General features: G+C 39.7%; 2 protein-coding genes across 3 annotated transcripts in view; one reads left to right on the top strand and one right to left on the bottom strand.

Moving 5' to 3' along the window:
* Positions 1 to 61: 61 nt before the first annotated feature.
* On the top strand, positions 62 to 14,066 carry PSMG2 (proteasome assembly chaperone 2). The gene is made up of 7 exons (XM_074877957.1): positions 62 to 270; positions 2,506 to 2,677; positions 3,401 to 3,459; positions 4,309 to 4,427; positions 5,746 to 5,919; positions 7,118 to 7,238; positions 7,649 to 14,066. Exons 1-7 carry the CDS (start codon positions 202 to 204, stop codon positions 7,739 to 7,741), a joined length of 807 nt encoding a protein of 268 aa, XP_074734058.1. The 5' UTR covers positions 62 to 201; the 3' UTR covers positions 7,742 to 14,066.
* Positions 14,067 to 15,456: 1,390 nt separating this feature from the next.
* PTPN2 (protein tyrosine phosphatase non-receptor type 2) overlaps positions 15,457 to 19,194 on the bottom strand; it is a 32,734-nt gene continuing 28,996 nt past the window's right edge. Inside the window, exon 10 of one of the 2 annotated variants that reach the window (XM_074877943.1) lies at positions 15,457 to 15,762. In XM_074877943.1, the coding sequence (XP_074734044.1) occupies positions 15,741 to 15,762 (22 nt within the window). In that variant the 3' untranslated portion in view covers positions 15,457 to 15,740. Of the gene's footprint in view, positions 15,763 to 16,426; positions 18,844 to 19,194 lie in introns of those variants that run through there. The other variant, XM_074877924.1, reaches the window with a different exon arrangement.

The raw sequence follows: 19,194 nt of genomic DNA, 5'->3' as shown, positions 1-19,194 counted from the left end.
TCCCAACGGGCGCGGGCAAGAGCCCAAGTGCCCGGCGCGCGCGGCAGCTGCCCCGCCCCCTGTTACGGCCGCTCCACCCCGCCCTGCTGAGGGGAGAAACACAGCGGCCCCTGCTCCTTCCTTCCTTTCCTTCCTTCCTCCCTCCCTCCCTTCTTTCTTTCTTTCTTCCTTCCTTCCTTCTTCCCTCTCTTCCCGGCCGGCATGTTTGTTCCTTGCGACCGTGGCGGGGGCTCCGCCAGCTCCGACTTTAAAGGCTTCACTCTGCTCATGGTAGGTCGCGCTCCTGCTCTACCCCCCGCCCACTCCCCACCGCCCTCGATGGGCTTGACGGAGCATCCCGGGGTGGGCGAGAGGGCCGCGCCGCTTCTCGGGGCCCGGGCGCTGAGGGCTTCCTTCCACCCTTCCCTCCGCCCTGTGGGGCGCGGGCAGGGGCTCGTCTCCCTGGCCTACCCGCGCCGGTGGAGCGGAGGGCTGGGGCGCCTCGGGCTTTCTTTCCCCTGCCCCGAGGGTGGTCCCTGGGTACTTGGCTGCGGGAAGGCGGAGAGGCGCTGGGCAGCCGGTTGCAGTGCCCGTATCTATGTCTTATCAGATGTTTTGCCGAGTAAAAAAGGATTTGCAGGGGTCCTTCGCAAAACTGTTTAAGCTTAATGCCGTCTCTTCCGTTTCCGTCCAGTTCTCCCTCCTCAGCCCCTCGGTTTTTGCTCCTGTCAAGCTGTTATGTGCCGAGCTATAGCTATATGCTGTCTCTCCAAGATTAAAATGCCGAATGTCATTTTACAAGATTTGTAGTACCTGTGGGTTGCCACTGGACTAAAAGGTTATTTTTTTCATTTAGATGCGATATCTAACAGTTGTCAATGACAAAACCCCTCACTTCCGCTATATTTAAACTGCGATTAGCATTGGTTAAGAAAGTGTTTTAATCACCTTCGTACATGGTATGAAATGAATTTAAGGTAATCTACCAGAGATTACTTTGTTTATTGTGGGGTAAGAGTTCCAGTGCAGGCTTCCAAGTAGCAAACCATTATTTTTCCTGCTAGTGAGTCTCTTTACCGTATTATTGAAAGGTAACCTTACCACCTTTCATGGAGGGCTGCACAGGCTAGGATGACTCTGCAGGCTCACGGGAAGTCATTCCCGATCAGCTGACTAGCCCCAGGAAACACTTCGCGGCTGAGTTCTTTGTCTGGGAGTAACAGGCCGTTGCAGGGACAGGGAAGTGATCTTACCCCTGTACTCGGCACTGGTGAGGCCGCACCTCGATTCCTGTGTTCAGTTTTGGGCCCCTCACTACAAAAAGGACATTGAATTACTCAAGCATGTCCAGAGAAGGGCAACAAAGCTGGTGAAGGGTCTGGAGCACATGTCGTATGAGGAGCGGCTGAGGGAACTGGGGTTGTTTAGTCTGGAGAAGAGGAGGCTGAGGGGAGACCTCATCGCCCTCTACAACTACCTGAAAGGAGGTTGCAGAGAGCTGGGGATGAGTCTCTTTAACCAAGTAATAAGCGATAGGACAAGAGGGAATGGCCTCAACTTGTACCACGGAAGGTTTAGACTGGATATTAGGAAGCATTTCTTTACAGAATGGGTTGTTAGGCGTTGGAATGGATTGCCCAAGGAGGTGGTGGAGTCCCCATCCCTGGAGGTGTTTAAGAGTAGGGTCGACATAGCGCTGAGAGATATGGTGTAGATGGGAACTGTCAGTGTTAGGTTAATGGTTGGACTAGATGATCTTCAAGGTCCTTTCCAACCTAGATGATTCTGTGAATACCAGCCAGTTTGGAGTGACAGTCAGTAAGTGCTGTTACGTCCTCTTTCACCATGAGCTCATCAGCGTCAAACTCGATGTGTTTCTGCAACTGGTGGCAGCAGCAATTTGTAGACACGGACTTGCTTATAAATTAGAGGGAAGCGACCGAAAATTTTACTATTGTCTTCCTGTAATAGTTTCTGAGGAAGGACACAAACTCTTGAATTTCTCTTTCTGTGCCATCAGATTAGGTCAGTAGCTGCCCTGATCGGTGGATAACCCATGGCAACTCCTATGAAATAAATCCAAGATGATTCTTAGCATTTTCATCCTTAAAAGATGAAAAACAATTACTCTTGTATATGAGTCAAGCTATTTACAGGTTTAATATGTAATATCAGTATTGCCGTTAGGTGTCACTTGAAGCCTGCCAATCTCAGCATTAATCCTTTGAGTGACTTACCTACTCTGTATCCAAAAAAAGAGAGGGAGAAGACAAGTTTCCAAGCCTTTATTTAAGTTTACAATGAGACAGGACTATTCACAGAAGTGGTCAGGATGTTTTTGTGGGACAGGGACCAAAGTCTCTATTAGTAATCTGTTAAGAAATAGTCAGCTTTGTCAGAGGATGACCAGCCACTTAAAGAAATCATGTTTGATCAGAATTGAAGTAATTTAGGCTTTCACTATTTGAAGAGCATCCTGTATTGTCCATAAAACACGCTGTAATTCAGTAACTTCTGTTACTTTAGCCAGCAGTGTCAGTGGGAAATGTTGGTCAACTGGCAATAGATCTAGTGATTTCCACGCTTGACATGACTAAAGTTGGTTACTTCTACACTGATTGCCTCGTGCCAATGGTTGGAAATAATCCATATGCAACAGGAGAAGAAAACTCACTGGAGCTAAGTATAAATGCTGAAGGTGCGTATTGAATGCTGAAGGTATTTGGAAGCTGCATAAGGTGCAGAAATGTCACATTTACTTTTTTTGTTGTTACATTTTGCTTATGGGAACAATGTTTAAACTAAGGTCAGTAATAACTTCAGTAACTTACAGATAAGAATGTATTTACACTTCACAGAGGAAACTGTTACTGTTGTTATTTTGGATAACCAATTTGACATCTGGAACCCGTAAGAAATGTTGAATTTCAACCATACTACCGTGCTGCCAAAACTTTCTGCAGTTTTAATCCAAAGCAACATGAAGTGTGCACATACTTACAGTAAACTGTTGGAATGCAAGCTGAATTTTTGGTGTAGAAGGATATTTATCCTCCCTTCCTCTATTGATCATTGCATTTCGTTTCATCTTTTTTTACCCTCTTAAATCACGGAAATCTCACAATAATCTGTCAATCTTTGTAAAGCTGTATAAAGAGATTATCTGAATCATTACAGGAGGCAGATCTTCATATATTTTTCTTCATTCAATCCTTTGAATTTATGACAAGTGAAATTAAGTCCAATGAAGACAATGCACAAAAATATGTATTTTCAACACTGTGGATATTGTCAGGCTTTCCCATATGAATTGATCTGAAAGGTTTACTATCCTGAGGTTTGTAAATGGGATAAATCTGGATATCTCTAAACCCAGATGTCTTGCTTTCTTCTCACAAAACTTAATTACTTCTTCTTGTAGTGTATGCGTTACCTTCAAAGAAACTTGTAGTTCTGCAGATCAGATCACCTTTTATAAAGGTACGTGTGTTCACAGATTGTTCTTACTTCACTATTCAGTTTGTATAGTTCTGCTGGCGAATAGTTTAAGTGGCCCAGCAAAATATTTTTCTGCTTTGTGCTATAACACCTTCTGCAGTTGATACAGTTTTAGCTAACAAAAACTGACTTCTGCATTCATTGAGGGTTAAGATTTTGTTTTGGTTTTCCAAGCCCCAGAACAGCCCACCTATGTTGGTAGATTTTAGTGTAGATATGTCCTTAGTTATTAACATTCTTGAAACTACAAAATGGTCTGGGTTTTCCTTTGTTTTTCCTTTACATTTATTGGTTCTGTATGTTCTTTTATTGCAATAACTTAATTTTTGGTGTCACTCCAATTTAATTATTTTAGAATATTCTATATTAATTTAAACTGCAGTCATTATGTAAAAAATAAGAATTTAGAATTAGTCATTAACTGGACAGTGGCTGTAATTTAAAATAAGCAGAATACCATGCCAGAAGAAATTTTGTGATGCCGTTTTTAACAGTTCAAAGTGTGGAAAAGTGCCGTGTGATCCTACCATCCCATCCTACTCTAAAGCTTTTTCCATTGGTATTAATGGCACACAAAATAGGTGGTACTGTTGTTGTTAACGGAGTCTTAATGATAATTTTTATCATTCTACATATAGTTTTGATTAAGTAAACAACCAAATCAGTCCTCTGCTTTTTAAAAATATATGCAAAGCTGAAGACTAAATGGATATGAAGAAAAATTTACATCACTGCTAAACGTTATAGGTAACACCTAGTATTGTTGGCTTACAGCTTTTTTTTCTAAGGACAGAATATATTTTTCACTTTTTTTCTCTGTCTTTGCATAAGAACAAGTACAGGCCATTCTGTCAAACACTGCTTTCCTGGGTGAAAAGCAGCAAATGTGCCAGAGTTGTTCTTCTGTCTAGCAGCCATGCATACCAGCGTGATGATGAGCAACTTCTTGGGTATGTTTGTGTCATTAAAAGACCTAATTAATGTTTCTGTGCTTTTCGATAAACTGACATATTTCCCTCTACTGAGTACTTTTGTCAGGGTTCTTTTGCTTGGCTGTGTTCATAGGTGATGAAATACTTAATATATTAAAACATTATGTTCTATAGGATTAGTCTCTGAACTTTGTTAGTTACTGGTGTCGAAAGTACTGAGCAAATAATAAGCTGTAAGTAAATTGCACTTGACCTGCACTGTCAGGCAACAGAGCCTCAGTTTTAACTTCTTACTTTCTTGTGGCTGCAGGCAATGTCAGGGATTAGCTGCTAACATGCAGGTCACAAATTACATTTTTAATGGTTAATGAGAATATTGGTTGGTTTCTTACCTCTTCTTCATTATTCTGCATTTTGAAGGTTGTCTTTAATATAGCAAGTTGTCATTCTTTTTTTTTAATAGGATGTTATCAATTCTTATTTGTTGGGAGGCAACTGCAAGGTTCAGACTATATATATTTTTATTAGGTGTTACCCCTTAAAAAAACAAGCATTACTCGCTGATTGAGGACATCATGAATGGTGGTGGTTTAATAAAAACAAATAAAATTCAGTATTTTTGCAGAAGACCAATTGTTATCCTCAGGCTGTATAAATGTATACGGCCTTAAAGGAGGTTTAGGTCTGTGCAGGTCCCAGATATAGTTACCAGTAATATCTGCATACAGTTGCAGGATGGCCAGCTGGCATCAAATGAAATGAGAGGACCGATGGTTATTCAATGCGATCTGAGTCATAACTTGTGGTGATTTAACCCCCTTGCCTCCCTTAGCACCACAGAATAACTCTTATAGGAGATTTACTAAAGAGCAAGGGTAGTGCATTCAGAAAATACTTAGACTTGACTGAAGTCTCCATGTACTTGTAGTGCGAGCTTATTAAAAATACTGCGTCATGGTGAAATCAAAGTTTACCCTAACAAACTTTAAATTAATCACCTCCTGTCTGAAGGAAGAAAAAGCACATTTTATTTGTAAATCATTTTAACAACCATAAGCAGTTCTTCTTTCATGTGCTTATGTATCTGGTACTTGCCAGTTATTTGAGCCTCTGAAAAGAGGGTACTTTAGTTCTATTTGTGGCAGAAAGTTGAGTAGTTTGTACTGTTTTGAGGCCACAGGCTACTTTTTTTAACTTTAATTTGAGAAGGAAGGGCATGTCAGTGCTATTCTTCATTGCAGGTGTGAGGTGTGAATGCTTGCAGCTTCTTTCTGTCACAAGTGGTAACACTGGTGTAGTGTCTTTTGTTGTCAGACTATTCTTGATTCGTTTCTAGGACACCATTACGCTACCTACTTACACCTGATCTTGAGAAAGCAGTGGGAGGCCTTATAAAGGAGCTAAACTGGAAAGAAATGGAAAAAGTAGCAGCTTACCCTGGAATAAATGATACAGAAAAAGTTCTACATATTCCTGGAGGTGGCATCACAAAAATGTTGTTTACCGAGAGGTGAGTTGCCTAAAGATAAGCACAGAAAGATATCAGAAGTCTTGTTTTTAGAACATGGGTAAAATTATCTTTTAAACTGCTGTCTTATAGGAAAAGTCCCTCTTTTCATAGAAAAGGATTTTATAGGAATAGAACTTCTTCCAGATCAAGCCCATAATTAAGATGAAAAAAATAGGGAATTCGGCATCATAAAGTTAAAAATTGATAAAAATATAAGTGAATGGGCTAAAGGAAAATAACAAAGCCTTTACAGTTGAGATCATGATTAATCTGGTATCTGATTTTATGCAAACTGCAACTTGTAAATAGAAAAATTCTGTCCCTGTGATACTTCAACTAAAACTGTTTCCTGTGACAAATAGTTCCATCATCAGTTGTTTAACAAAAAAAAAAAAAAAAAAAAAAAAGATAAAATTCTGGAGACTAAGAATGAGTTAAGATTTCGGGGCAAGCAAACAATTAGATGTGGGTGTTTTGTTAAAAGGTGTGTGCATCAGAAATTGTGCTGAAAGCATGTCTGAGCTTCAAATTTTGGATAATAATACGCATTTGTTATTGTACAACTCTGTTAGCTCTGCAAAAGGTGTTTGTTTTGTAAATGTCAGGTGGAAAATTCACTTCTATTTTTTTTTTTAGCTATTGCTTTTGACACCTGTCCAAACTGTTGCATCCAACAGCCGGAGAGTTACTAATACCATGCTTACCTTTGTACTGACTTCAGTATGGAAACAATGTACAAATGCAGGACTTTAGGAAGAAAAATAATAATATAATAACAATCCTCATATCTAAATGAAAAAATGGGAATATTGTGAGTAAAGTAGTGATCTGCAGCCTGCCAAAGTGCTGTTTGAAATACACAGAAAGATAAGGAGTGATTGTATCAAAGGATCTGTATAAATGCAAACTAAGTATGTAAAAGAGGCCCTGAGTAACTCTTCTGTGACCTAGGATTCCTGCCTCACAAAGCAAAGAAGAAATTCAAGACTAAGAAAAAGAACATGAAGTATGCAAATGTAATCAAGGAAGTATGGAGAGGAAAACAAATACCTATATGTATATGCATACATTTTTACTTTTTCTTTGGTTTGGGGTTTTTTTAACAAGCCATATGCAGATTGTTGTTGCTCTTAATACTTAAATATAATTGTTCTGGACTTAGAAAATAAGTAGAAATGCCTGCTCATTTTTGTTGCAGCTGTTCAAAAGGAGTGCAAATGGCAGTTCTTCTGAAATTCTGCTCAGAAGGGGACAACATCCCTGATGCATTTGCTCTTGTTAACTATCTTAATGAATGGCTTCAGCTAATTAAAAGTGAAGTAAGTGCTTTTTGATCTAGAGTTCTTACTTTCATATTTTATATCCGTTATTTTCATTTTTCTTCAATATGGAACATTAAAAATATTACTCAGCTGAATTTTAGAAAAGTTAAAAATGTATGGGTTGGGTTCATTTTGGCTCTTAATCATCAAGGCTATGCCAAAATGAAGATATATTTTGATTAAAATCTCACCTGAAAAACCAAACCAAAACACCAGTTCTTTTGTCTGAGGGGTGGGGGAAAATTGTGTAAAGGTTTGATCAAGTTCAAGCTTCCATTGCTCTTCTCTAAAGCAACCCACAATGATACTGACGCTTGAAATGCTGCCCATTATTTTAATACATGTGCCAGAGCTACAATGACATCATTACTACTTAAACTTCATGAATTACTCTGTTTTTGTTGCAGAGCAATAATTCCACAGATACTTCTTCACAATGGAAAATACCAAGTTCTTGGCGCTTACTTTTTGGCAGTGGTCTTCCACCTGCACTCTTCTGATTAGTTTTGAATTCTTCTGTAAGTCACGTGTGCAGTCTCAAACATCCCTTGCGAAGGTGATTACATAGTAATTGCCAGGCAACAGCAGCTTACTTTGTCTATATAAATTTTTTATTTAAGAACAATTCTGTTCACATGTGTGGGTAGCTAAAGAAATTAAGGTAACTTTCACAAATTGACCAAAGAAATATGTTTTGTACAGTTGCTTATTGAATAACTTTGGTTGAATGTTTTTCTAATAAAATATTTTTTAAAAAAACTTTTTCTTTGGTTAAGTGTTATCGCTATGGAAAAGCTTATGGTGCACCTTCTTAATATAGCTGACCACTTGAGACTGATGTGCAGGCATAGATTTTCTTATGAGGATAAAACCCTACTCTTCCATATCAATGTGGATCTTTGCTTTTTTCAGAACCTTCCTGGTGATAGCACTGAAGCTCAGAAGTGATCTAGTTCTGCCTTCTTTTCCCAGTGCTGTCGTGGTAGCTTCAGCTGGGGAAACTGCCAGCAATAGAGCAGCCTGTTCTATCTTTTCTGGTCTACCTCCGTTGTATAACTTCCCTTCTGCTTCCAAGGGCTGCAGAGATGCTAAAACTAAAGCTTTCTAGGAAGATGAGCCTTCTTAGACTAATTTGAGGATGAAAACAGTGCTCTGAAATACAAAGGAATTAGAACATTGCCCCAATAGCAGGCAGCCTCCTATCTGTATATTTTCTAAGCTTAGTCTGAGACACCAGCTGTGCGATGCGTAATTCGTGTGTTTAATGTTTGTAATGGTACTTGCTGCATTATTAAGCTATATGTTCAATCTTTTGGAAGTGCTTGGTCACATCAGCTTATTTAGAAGTAACTTTAAATCTAGAATTTCAAAGTTATAGCTTATGAATTAAGAGGCATTGACATACATACAGGGTATAATTTTAAATATTTAGTCTGCTAAATAGATTCTTTTTTTTTGATTATGGTATTGTCATGCCAGTAGCACAAATGATTCGGAAAGGAACAGCAGTGGCCCTGAAGAGATCTGTTAAAGGTGCAGGAATAAGATTCAGTAGTTAGCTTCACTTGAAAACTTGTGCCTATTGGTAGAGAAAAGCAGTTAGTGAATGTGACTGTTCACCCAAAGCATGCCATATTGTTTGTCTGTTGGGGTATTTGAAAGCTTGAGATGAGAATCATAGTGAATGCCTGTCCCAGAGGACTAATATTTGGATGAATATTCAGTTACTGTTCTTTTTCCACAAAACAATAAGAAATTTAAGTGTTTCCTAGTCTTAAATCTGCTTTGCAGGAGATAATGCAGGGCAAATTGAACCTTGAAGAACTGGTGTGTGGAGCAAATGCTTTATATAATTGTATGTCCAAATACCTTCAGATAATATCGTAAAAGGTAGGCAATCTCAAATACTGTATTTGAATCAGTCACAAACCTAGATACGTGTAGAACAACGAGAGTGTGAACTAACTGTTGCTGGCATTAGGCGAATTGAAAAGGCTTCACGATTAATTAGATCTGCAGTGGTGGGTTTTTTTAATTTCTTTGTTTTATAAATGTTTGAATTGTATTAACACTAATGCTTCTTAGCACTAAATACCATGCTAGAAATGTAAAGTAATCCTTTGCTCATATTAATAAGCTTTTATAGCAGTAATGCACGAAGATGCCACGTTTCATGAAGATGTCATGTTTTATGGTGTAAAAAATGAGCTGTTAATAGATTTAGCATTCAGGCATGACTGATGTGCCTGTGATTGTGAATCAAAAGAAACTTTCAAGCTGCAACCAGAAGTTGAACCAAATAACATGACTGAAAAGATCACATTAGTCTGAGCTCAAAGATTTATTTTGGCTCATGGTCTTGTAATTGTTTTATAAGAAGCTTGACTTTCTATAGCCAAGTGGAAGGCTAAACCATCTGCAGCCTGCCTTAATATAGATCCCATTCACGGTGGTGGAGTCTCCATCCCTGGTTTAAGAGTCGGGCTGACATAGCGCTGAGGCATATGGCATAGTTGGGAACTGTCAGTGTTGAGTTGATGGTTGGACTGGATGATCTTCAAGCTCTTTGCCAACCTAGACAATTCTGTGATTCTGTGATATGGTGATACTTCCTGCTTGCAAATACTGTTTATTCAAATTTTGCATTTTTAAAAAAGGACTAATGACCTAAATATTCTTCTGATGTTATTCTTCATTGTAATAGATTCTCGGATTCTCTGTAACACATCACCTGTAACTGGACAGTAGTGAGCACAGAGAGATTTGGTAACTGTTACGAGTGTAATTTACTGCTGTACATTAGTTTGGAAATCTGAACCTGCTAAGCTGGTTGAAAACTTTGCCTCGAACCAGTACATACTTAGAGAACTTCTTGACTTTAAGCACATAGTCCTGTGTAAATCACAAGAATTACTTGTGTGTTTTTATGCACTGCTAAATCTGGAACAGAGTATTCATTTTCCTTGATTAGAATCTGACCTTCTTAAAAGTCAGAAGTTTAAGTTGATTGTGGCCCTGGTTTGGGCTTTAGACCTGAAAACCAGCTGGGTGTATCAGGTTTACCAGTAAAATCAGCAGGTGACCTTAGATTGAATCTGTAGGAGATGCTCGGTTCTCCCTTCCCTGCACTGACCCCTCTGCACACTCTAATGTCCGTGTTTGGTCTGAGGTGGGCCTTTGCTGATGTACTAGAGAACAGCTCAAGAAAGAATGATCTAGCAGGTCGAACACACTCATCTCAGAACACGAACTCTCTTACTTTAGAAGGGTGGATGGATGTGGGTAAGAAAAATACTTTGAACTGACAGCTGCTACGTGGCATGGTGGCTTTTAAATGGGGCAAAATATTTAACTTGGGGAGTTCAGTTGGAACTGCTGAGCAAACCAGCATGATGAAGGTGGCTGTTTAAATCAGCTGTACCTTCTTGAAGCTCTCCCAAGATGAAAAGAAAGAAGGGGATGAACCGCTGACCTCTGCATTGCCTCGGTGTAGGTCCTTCTAGTAGATGAGCATGGGCATATTCCTGCATTTGTGCAGGGCTCAGACAATTCCAGCTGTAAAGAATGTCTTCTATCACATGGACTGGCAAGGTACTGAACAGTGCCTATTGAAGAGCCAGCTCTTCAACCAGGGCTTGCGTATTGCGTATCCAGCTATTGGAAACAGCTACAGATGCACTGGAGCTGCTTCAATGAGGCTCTTCCAACCATCACAGGATGTTGGTGTGGGGAAACAGGCACAAGCTTTTTACGTTTCTTGGGGGAGGGTGTTGGTTTTTTGAGACTTCTTTGTTGTTTTTATTTAAATAAGTTGATTGTATAAGCTTTATTTAGTTGGCTCTGTTTAAGTACTTAGTTCCTTTGGGATCAAGTTAACGGCTTCATTCACAAGTGTCATCATTATTCTAACACCTGTGAACTTCAGCCATGCTGCAGTAGACTTACTAAATGTCTCTGCCATCTGCAGCCTGGTGTTCTAGATGATGCTCAGTACTGCAAACAGGTTGTTGAGTACATGTGTTGCATCGAAGGAGTCAATTTGCATAAAGCCTCAGGGTTTAAATAACTTGCCACATACAAATAGCAAGCCCAAACAGGGTTTGCTGCAGCTGTTTGGCCCAGGCAAGGAACATTGTTCAAGATCCAGAGTACATTGTGCAGGTCTAAAATGTACAAGGTACTAAAAACACTTGAAATACTGCAGTCAACTTCTGTGGGTTTTAAATGATACGGTTTTACCCTTTCGATTTTTTTAAATTTATCTGGGCAATAAGCAGGGTTGCTTGGGCATCCACAGAAAGGTAGGAAAAAATTTTATTAATTGGTTGTATTAATCAAGATGGAGGCTGATGTATGCCCAGCGGCATTTGGAAAGCTACAGTTCAGAAGTATTTCACTGCAAAACTATTAATCAAAATCAAAGCAGCTGTGATAATAGAGTAAATTTCAGTCAAAATTAGTATGGCTTGGAACAAGGAGAAGTGGTGATAAAAAGCTAGAGGAGGGATTCTGAAGCACCAGCAAAGGCATGTTTGACCACAGCAAAGAGGCATTCAGAATTTTGGAGGCATGGGAGTTGTTTTTTCTTTCCTTCTTTTACTGATTACAGATAAAGGTGTGATTTCTCATGAAAATATTCTTGCAAATAGCTTAAACACAGTAATTTTTACTATTGTGATTTTGGCTAAACCAGTACTTTTGGCTAAACCGGTACTTATGTTGCAAGCATCTTAGGAAAATATATCTGCTGGCTAATGACAGAATACATAGTTTAACATTTTCTTTTTTTAAATAAAGATCAAGACTTTTTAAAAAAAAATCTTATAATTTAAATTCTTTCAACTGTTTGCAATTAAAGCAATGCAATTAATGAGTGCAAGCCAACCAAGATTCTTTAACACTCTCTGTTTCTAAATACAGATCTGCTGGTAGTCCCTTAGGATTTCTGTGCTCTGGCTGGGCACTGCACTACCCCCCTCCTCTGGAGGTTAACGGGAATTGGGGCTGAAACATTGGTTTCAGAGAGTGGCTGCCCTACCACCTGCTGTTCCTTCCGTAGTTACACATCTGAAGAAAATCTGTTCATGCACCAAGAGAATACATCCTATGTGACAGCACCAGGCAAGCTCCGACTTCTAACACAATGGCAAGATCCCTGAGAAAACAGAAAGTAGCATTTGAATGTGTTTTAACTGAAAAGCACCATCGTGTAGTTAACTAGCAGTAGCTAGGGTGGCTTTCCTGCCCCTTTCCCTTAAGATATTCTTTTACCTTTTCATCTAGATCTTGCAATAAATTTGTGAGAAAGGCAGGCAATGGGAAACACAAAATTAAGATTTGTTGGTCTTATTCTCTACTCTTACTCATTGGACTGACTGACCTTTATATCCATGCTGGTCCTGAGCAGTGTTCCAGTACTGGCATCTCTTTTCAGCTATTAACAAGCAATATGAAGCACAAAATCTAATATTTGAAAGCAGTTAAAAGTTGTTAAAGGCTTAGAGATTCAAAAGGTCCAAGAACTTAAGTTCTTGGGATTTTGATCACTGGTAGCTCTTCTAAAATTCTTCCCGCTCTCTAAAGTTACGATGAACTCCACGCTCAGACTTGCATCAGCCTTCTCCCATCCTGGGTTTGGTTTCTGGGTTAACTGTCACACTGCCATCTCTCCCTCTGGAGTGCACAGGGCCTCAAAACAAGGGCGAGCTGAATTACTGCGTCCTCCAACTAGGAGTTTGCTCCTAGGGCGTGGACGGGTGGTTTTAGCCAGCGAGATACCTTGACTTACCTCCACCAGAGATTCACGGCTGTAAAAATGATTCCATAGGGCGCTCTGCAGATTAGGAAGGAGCAGTACACAACTGATCGCTATACTGCAGGAAAGTCTGCTCTAAGGCTTGGGTTATAAGATACTCACTGGTAGTAAAGATGAAGCCTGACCATTCCAGACAGGCCACAGACTTTTCTTTTTTTAACGTAATTGTGAAAAATAGCCCTGTGGCAGAAAAAATTGCAAGATTCCCCAGAGCAATGCTCATTACTTAAAAAAATCAGGATTTGAATTGGGATATCTGCTATCTGATGCTGTAACTACAACTCCTAAGCACTTATCCGAACACAGCCTGACTGCTGCACCCTCCTTGGCTGCCTGCCCCTTCGCACACCAAAACCTTGCTGCAGAACAAGGTCACAGTTTCATCCTCCTGTTAAGATGACTAGCAAAACCATAAAGCATGTACCTCTGCAACATTGCTCCTGAGGATGGAAAAAAAATATGGCAGCCAGTAAATTATAGCTTTTTCATTTAAAAATCTGCAAGTCCATGATTCTTCTAACCCCATTTCTTTCAAGGCTGCAATTACACGCTCAATTGTCCTTTGTTTCAGAAGTCAGCCTCTCCCTTTCCTTCACCTTTTAAAATACATTTTCCCAGTAGCAGTCAAGAATTGTGGCCTTGTGTAGAAATAACAAAACAAGTGCGTCTGTCAGGAGTCCCTGTGCCAGTGAGCTGACTTCTGCTGTCACAAGGCAGCCCTCAATAAAACCTGACAAAGCTCAGCGTGGGGAACTACTCCATCTTTAATCCCCTTTGCCTATTCATCAAGTTACCCTGCCATCAAAGTTAGTTCAGCAGCTCAGAAGATGAAAACTATTTAAAAAACAAGAGCCACCAGCATTTTGATGAGTCCACTCTGCAACAAGGGCCAAAGTACATTTATCCCTCTACACCCCACAGGATAACACAAATTAGTCACATATTTGATAATTATCTGTGATAACAGCAAATAGAATAAGCGAAGCACGTGCACATCTCCAGTAGTCATACACCTTATGCTTACTCGCAGTTCAGAAAGGACAAAAATAATGAAACCCTAAATCATGGGTAAAGGGCACAAACTGCTGTACTCGAAGACATATCAAGCGGCATAAACAGGCTCCATTCCTGTATTGGACAACAACAGGGTTTATTGCAGTGGTTTTCGCAGACCATGATCTCTCATTATAAACACTCCTGGTCTCACAGCTGCACCAACTTAAAAATGAAAGCTGAAAGAAGCTGTGATGTCCTTTTCTCCTCCAACATAGGTTAGGAACAATACTAAACATCTAAAGAAATTAAAGTATTTAGACAAACCAGACTCTGGTGATTTAAACTATTTCAAGATAGTGTCAAGCACAATACTTAGCTCAAGTAACGGCATTAAGTACTGCCCCGATTCAGCTTCACCTTCAAGTTAAACACAACTCTGAGTACAGTTGCTTTCATGAATGAGCCTCGAAACCAAGTTAAGATTTCAGGTTGCTGCTTACTTCAGCAAAATCTGCCTTAAGGGGCCCAGATTTCCCCCCTCTTCCATGCTTTACTTTCAGCAACTGTATAATTTGCACAAAAACCTGATACAAAAATATGCGGAGTACAAGTTACATATAAACCCCCACCACGTCGTAGTTTAGGCAGTCATATTAAATATAGGTTTTTGATGAATTAAGGTTTATCTGAAACAGTCGGAGAACGTCAGCAAGGGCAGAGTTGAGATCAGCTGTTACAGCAGGCGCAGGGCTGGAAACCCTGTTGAGTCCCATAAGCACCATTCCAGCCTGCCCCTTTCCAATCCCACTGCGCAGACTGTGGCAGGAGAAAGGTGACAAGAGAGGGGAGAAGTGAAGTAAAATACCGTACATACAACACGCTGTGATGGCACAATCCAAAACCCATTTAATTAGAGACACCACTGACATTGTGCGCTTTGCACCTGGCCCTCAGCACCCATTAATTATATATGACTGCGGGCAGTGAGAGGTCAGCTTTCCCATTGTTCCCCCCTTTAAAACATCACCAACAAAACAACTTCCCTTCACAAAGTGACTCTTTTGTGCGTATTTCATAGCAAACATCAGAAGGATTACCAAACCAACTGGTCAGATTAATAAAATAATATTCTTAGTGGTGTATTACAAAAGAAATGTGCAAGAGTTCCTCCTAGCTCAAACTACAATACTTAGCATTAATGAAAATATTTGCATAAAGCACATTCTAATCATTTTGCCATTTTCCAGTTAAGACAGGATAGCAGGAAACCTTAAGGTAAAACATTTCTTTTTCCACAAAACAGGCTCTTAACAGTTTCTGCCTAACATAATGCGCACACAACCGTGTATTGTCAATTTAAAAAAATATTTAATGCTGCCAAAAAGTATAAAAATACAATAAGAATGGCAGTACAAAACAAAATATTTCCTAATTTATTTCTTTTACATCTTTCTACAGTAATACCGGCATTATAAAAACACAAGATGGCAAATTATTTTGTTTTGCAAAGTGGCATGCTGCTGGTGGTCTTCATCCCCTCGATGCAGTTTACGCTGTAAACAGATAACTGAGGTCTTCTTGGTACTTAACAGACCTCACTTTTTGTTCCCGAAGAGGGGTTCATGTCTCGCTTTGCATGTCAATAATTTGCAGTTTATAGCTGCAGAATATTCACAAGTCTTGAAGGTTTAGGTGTCAGTCAGTCTCGGCCTGCGACATACAACGCAAAAGAAAGTCACCGATTCAGTACACAGTACAGAAAAAAAAAAAAAAAAAAAGCAATAAGAACAGACAGGGGGTTTGCAATTCACTATAAACACCAAACAGCTTCTCATGCATTCCCTGTGGCAACTACTGCCTACTGTCTGCCCGCAGCAAGCGCTCTTGGAAAGCCATTGTTTTTTCAGAGGTATTTCCATATTACGCTATAAGGCACACGCTTGCTGGAGAGCTTCACATATAGGCCTCAGTGCACCAAGCTACTACTCATGCACTTAACCACAAGCACTGCAGAAGACGTCTTGGGCCCTGGTGGGACTACAGAAGGCTGCATCTCTCAACACTAACATCCCCTCTCATGGCTTTGTAGGCCAGTTCTGGCACAGCAGCATGGAAATAAGTGTTTCTAGGCAAAGGTTTCTCGTGGTGAGGAAGACATCCCAACACTGGGCATTTTGTTCTTAGGGAAGGTAAAGCTCTACTCTGAAAAACACAGAAAAAGACCTCGGGACTCACAAGCTACTACAAGTAAAACGCTTCTAAATTCTGCAAGCACTACACTGATTTATAACACAGCTTTCTTTGATCAAAGACACATTAAAAAAATTCTTCCAAGTATTTATCCTTCCAATTTAAAGAAAGACTCAGACAGAGGTGCAATTTTGAACACATTTATTTTTCATACATAAAAATGAAAGACTGACCTAAAGCTTCAGGGGAAAACAAAAAAAGCCCAGGAAGACTACTACGTGTTATGTCAACTTTGCAAATTTCATCCTCTGACTTAAGCCACTCGGCCATGCAGAAGACTTCCTCTTTTGTCAGTGTTAATTTAGTTTCTTGTGCAGTCCTCAAGTGACTCAGGTTTAACTGTAACACCAAACAGCAAACTAAATAATTTGGTTAACATTCATTAAACTTAAAGCCAGCCAAGCTTTTTAATCGCCTGCACAATCCAGCCACACATACATGTATACACATTTACACCTCTTCCCTTTTCAGTGGGATATAAATTGATGACAGTAAATCATTTCACTCAAGGTTTTACAAAATAAGCTAATTTTCACTTGCAACATCTTACTTCCATAGAATTAATCCGTAATGTTTTTCAAATCACTATTTCATGCTGAATTCAATTATTTCACTTGATACATTTCAAGAAAAATACAGATGTACCGTCACTCTAAGTGGACTGCCCCTGCACCAAGCACATAAACAGAAAACCTAAAGGACTAATTCCTAATTTGCAAGACCCTTACAACAGAGGTCCAAATGTTTGTTAGTGATTTTTTTTTTTTTATAAAAACAGGCATGATTTGTACAGAAGTGTTCACCTGAGGGTCAAACATTGTTTAATCAAATTAAATTAAGTCCACTATGCATCAAATACTTTGACTGACGTATTTCCAGAACAGAGGGAAAAACCCAACACAGTAACACTTTGAATCGAGTGCAACAGCATTTTAGAAGCAGCACGGGACCAGCCAGCAGCTTGCCAGAAACTGGGGGCAGGGGGGGAGGCAGAAGAGGGGTCAGAAGGCACATCCATCAGTTTTACTCTTTCTTTAAGCATTTCCTACGATAGAGGTCACTGGGATTGACAGTTCTTCATTTTGGCCCGTATTTGTTCTTACTTAACATCCAAGTTGTGCAAAACTGCTGCAAGTTTAAATTCTACAGAGTAACAAAGTATCACAAGGGCTCAGTTTGCAGTAAAGAGAACAAGCCTCCTCCATTTTGTTTTTTAAGGATTACTGACCGACCAGAAATAAAGGGTTTTATCCAAATTATCTCCTGGAAGGTACTAAGGGATCTAATGTTTAATTTCCCTTCCTACACCCATACCATTCTGGACAATTCACTGTACAAAACAGATTTGCCCAAAACACTATGTAATGGTTTCTGGTCCTTAAATTATTAACAGTTAAGACTCTCAAGACAGATACAATCATGCAACCAAACTAAATTTTTACAGATTGGCGGTTGAATGTGCAAGTCCCGCTTTATTGCGTCAAGAAGTGAGGGATGATGTCAGATGGCCCCCTCCCACTCTGCCCCACCCAGAAAAGAGGAATGCCTGCTCAGGATCGAGAGAACAAAAAAGCCAGAATTCAGAAGACAGAATCAAGAAAAAAATTCAAGTGACAACTTGAGAAGCCACAGTTAAGAGCTCAGTGTCTGCAGGATACTGGTGGCCCAGAAACTCTCTCTCATGCAAACAGAAAGGCGATAAATGACAGGGTGATTTCAGTGAAGGCTGCATCTGCACTTTTTCCTTAGCTGCTTTTAATTATTTAGAATAAAATCTTGAATATTTCTGTTACAAAAACATTTAATTACATTCCATGTGTTTTTCCATAACCAAAATATCTTTTATAAGGCACATACATGTACACCTACTATCAGTTATATTTGATACTGAAAAACCTGTCTTCCCAATTCAAAGAAAGAAGGAAAGAATCTTTTGCCAAGCCTCGTTGGCTAAAAGAGTTACTGTGTTTGTAAAAATTATGAAATGTCTTAAAATACGCAAGCTGCCTGCCTCTACTGTGTCACAGCAGCCAGTAGGTCATTTTGCTATTAGAGCTGCGTAGTCGGTCAATAATGCCACGGGACAAATTGTCTTGTTTTACTGACGCAATTTCCCAAATTCAGAACTGTATGAAACTACACTTGTTTTCCTTATCTGGACCCTTAAGCATTTGTTTACTATATAAACAGCTTAGTCCAAAATAGTATTAGCTATTGTGAAATGAGAATTTCAAAGAGTAAACTCAACTTAGCTTTGCGTAGTAAATGTCAGACGATTTGGGCCCCATGCCTGGTATGTTACTACTAAGCTTGAAAGTACTGGAAACCTTTCAAGTTAATTCCTTTGGATAAGGAGCAAAGTAATTATCTAGCTCTTTTAGTACTTTTCAGCAGTAAATACAAGAAGTGCTTTACAAAAGGAGAAAAGGGGAGGGAGGGAGGGAGGGAGGGAGGGAGGGAGGGAGGGAGGGAGGGAGGGAGGGAGGGAGGGAAAAAAAGAACTCACCCTCAAACCCCTGTACCCAACAGAAAACAACCAAGCTAGGAAAATGGAGAGAGAAAAACATGACTTCTCTGAAGTCACCCAACAAGGCAACGCTTGAATAAATAAAACCCAGGTTTCAAAGTGCAGTCCAATACTACAAATTATTAGGTCTCAACTTGAATGACAGCAAGCTACATACAGCCACATATGATCTCTGTATTCAAAGAGAATTTAAAGGACAGCAAGTGATTTGTGTTGAATTACTACTTAGAAAGTGTTATCACCCAACTAGTGGGAAGGAACTGCTCAAGAATTTTAAAGTGACTGTAGCATAGGTATTCCCAAAATCCTAGTTACTAAGTGTTTTAAGTCAGGCCTCTACAGTGCTGGGGAACCTGAAAAGCAGT

The sequence above is a fragment of the Strix uralensis genome, chromosome 1, assembly GCF_047716275.1.
Source record: "Strix uralensis isolate ZFMK-TIS-50842 chromosome 1, bStrUra1, whole genome shotgun sequence".
Taxonomy (NCBI): domain Eukaryota; kingdom Metazoa; phylum Chordata; class Aves; order Strigiformes; family Strigidae; genus Strix; species Strix uralensis.
The sequence above is the reverse complement of the archived record's forward strand: the minus strand, read 5'-3'. Positions and strand labels throughout refer to the sequence as shown.

Bases quoted from the DNA above. Each gene is read 5' to 3' on its own strand.
- PSMG2 (XM_074877957.1), top strand. From the start codon at position 202: ATGTTTGTTCCTTGCGACCGTGGCGGGGGCTCCGCCAGCTCCGACTTT. The intron at 2,678-3,400 runs GTGCGTATTGAA...TTCTTCTTGTAG, and splicing joins GCTAAGTATAAATGCTGAAG to TGTATGCGTTACCTTCAAAG. The intron at 3,460-4,308 runs GTACGTGTGTTC...TCTTTGCATAAG, and splicing joins TCAGATCACCTTTTATAAAG to AACAAGTACAGGCCATTCTG.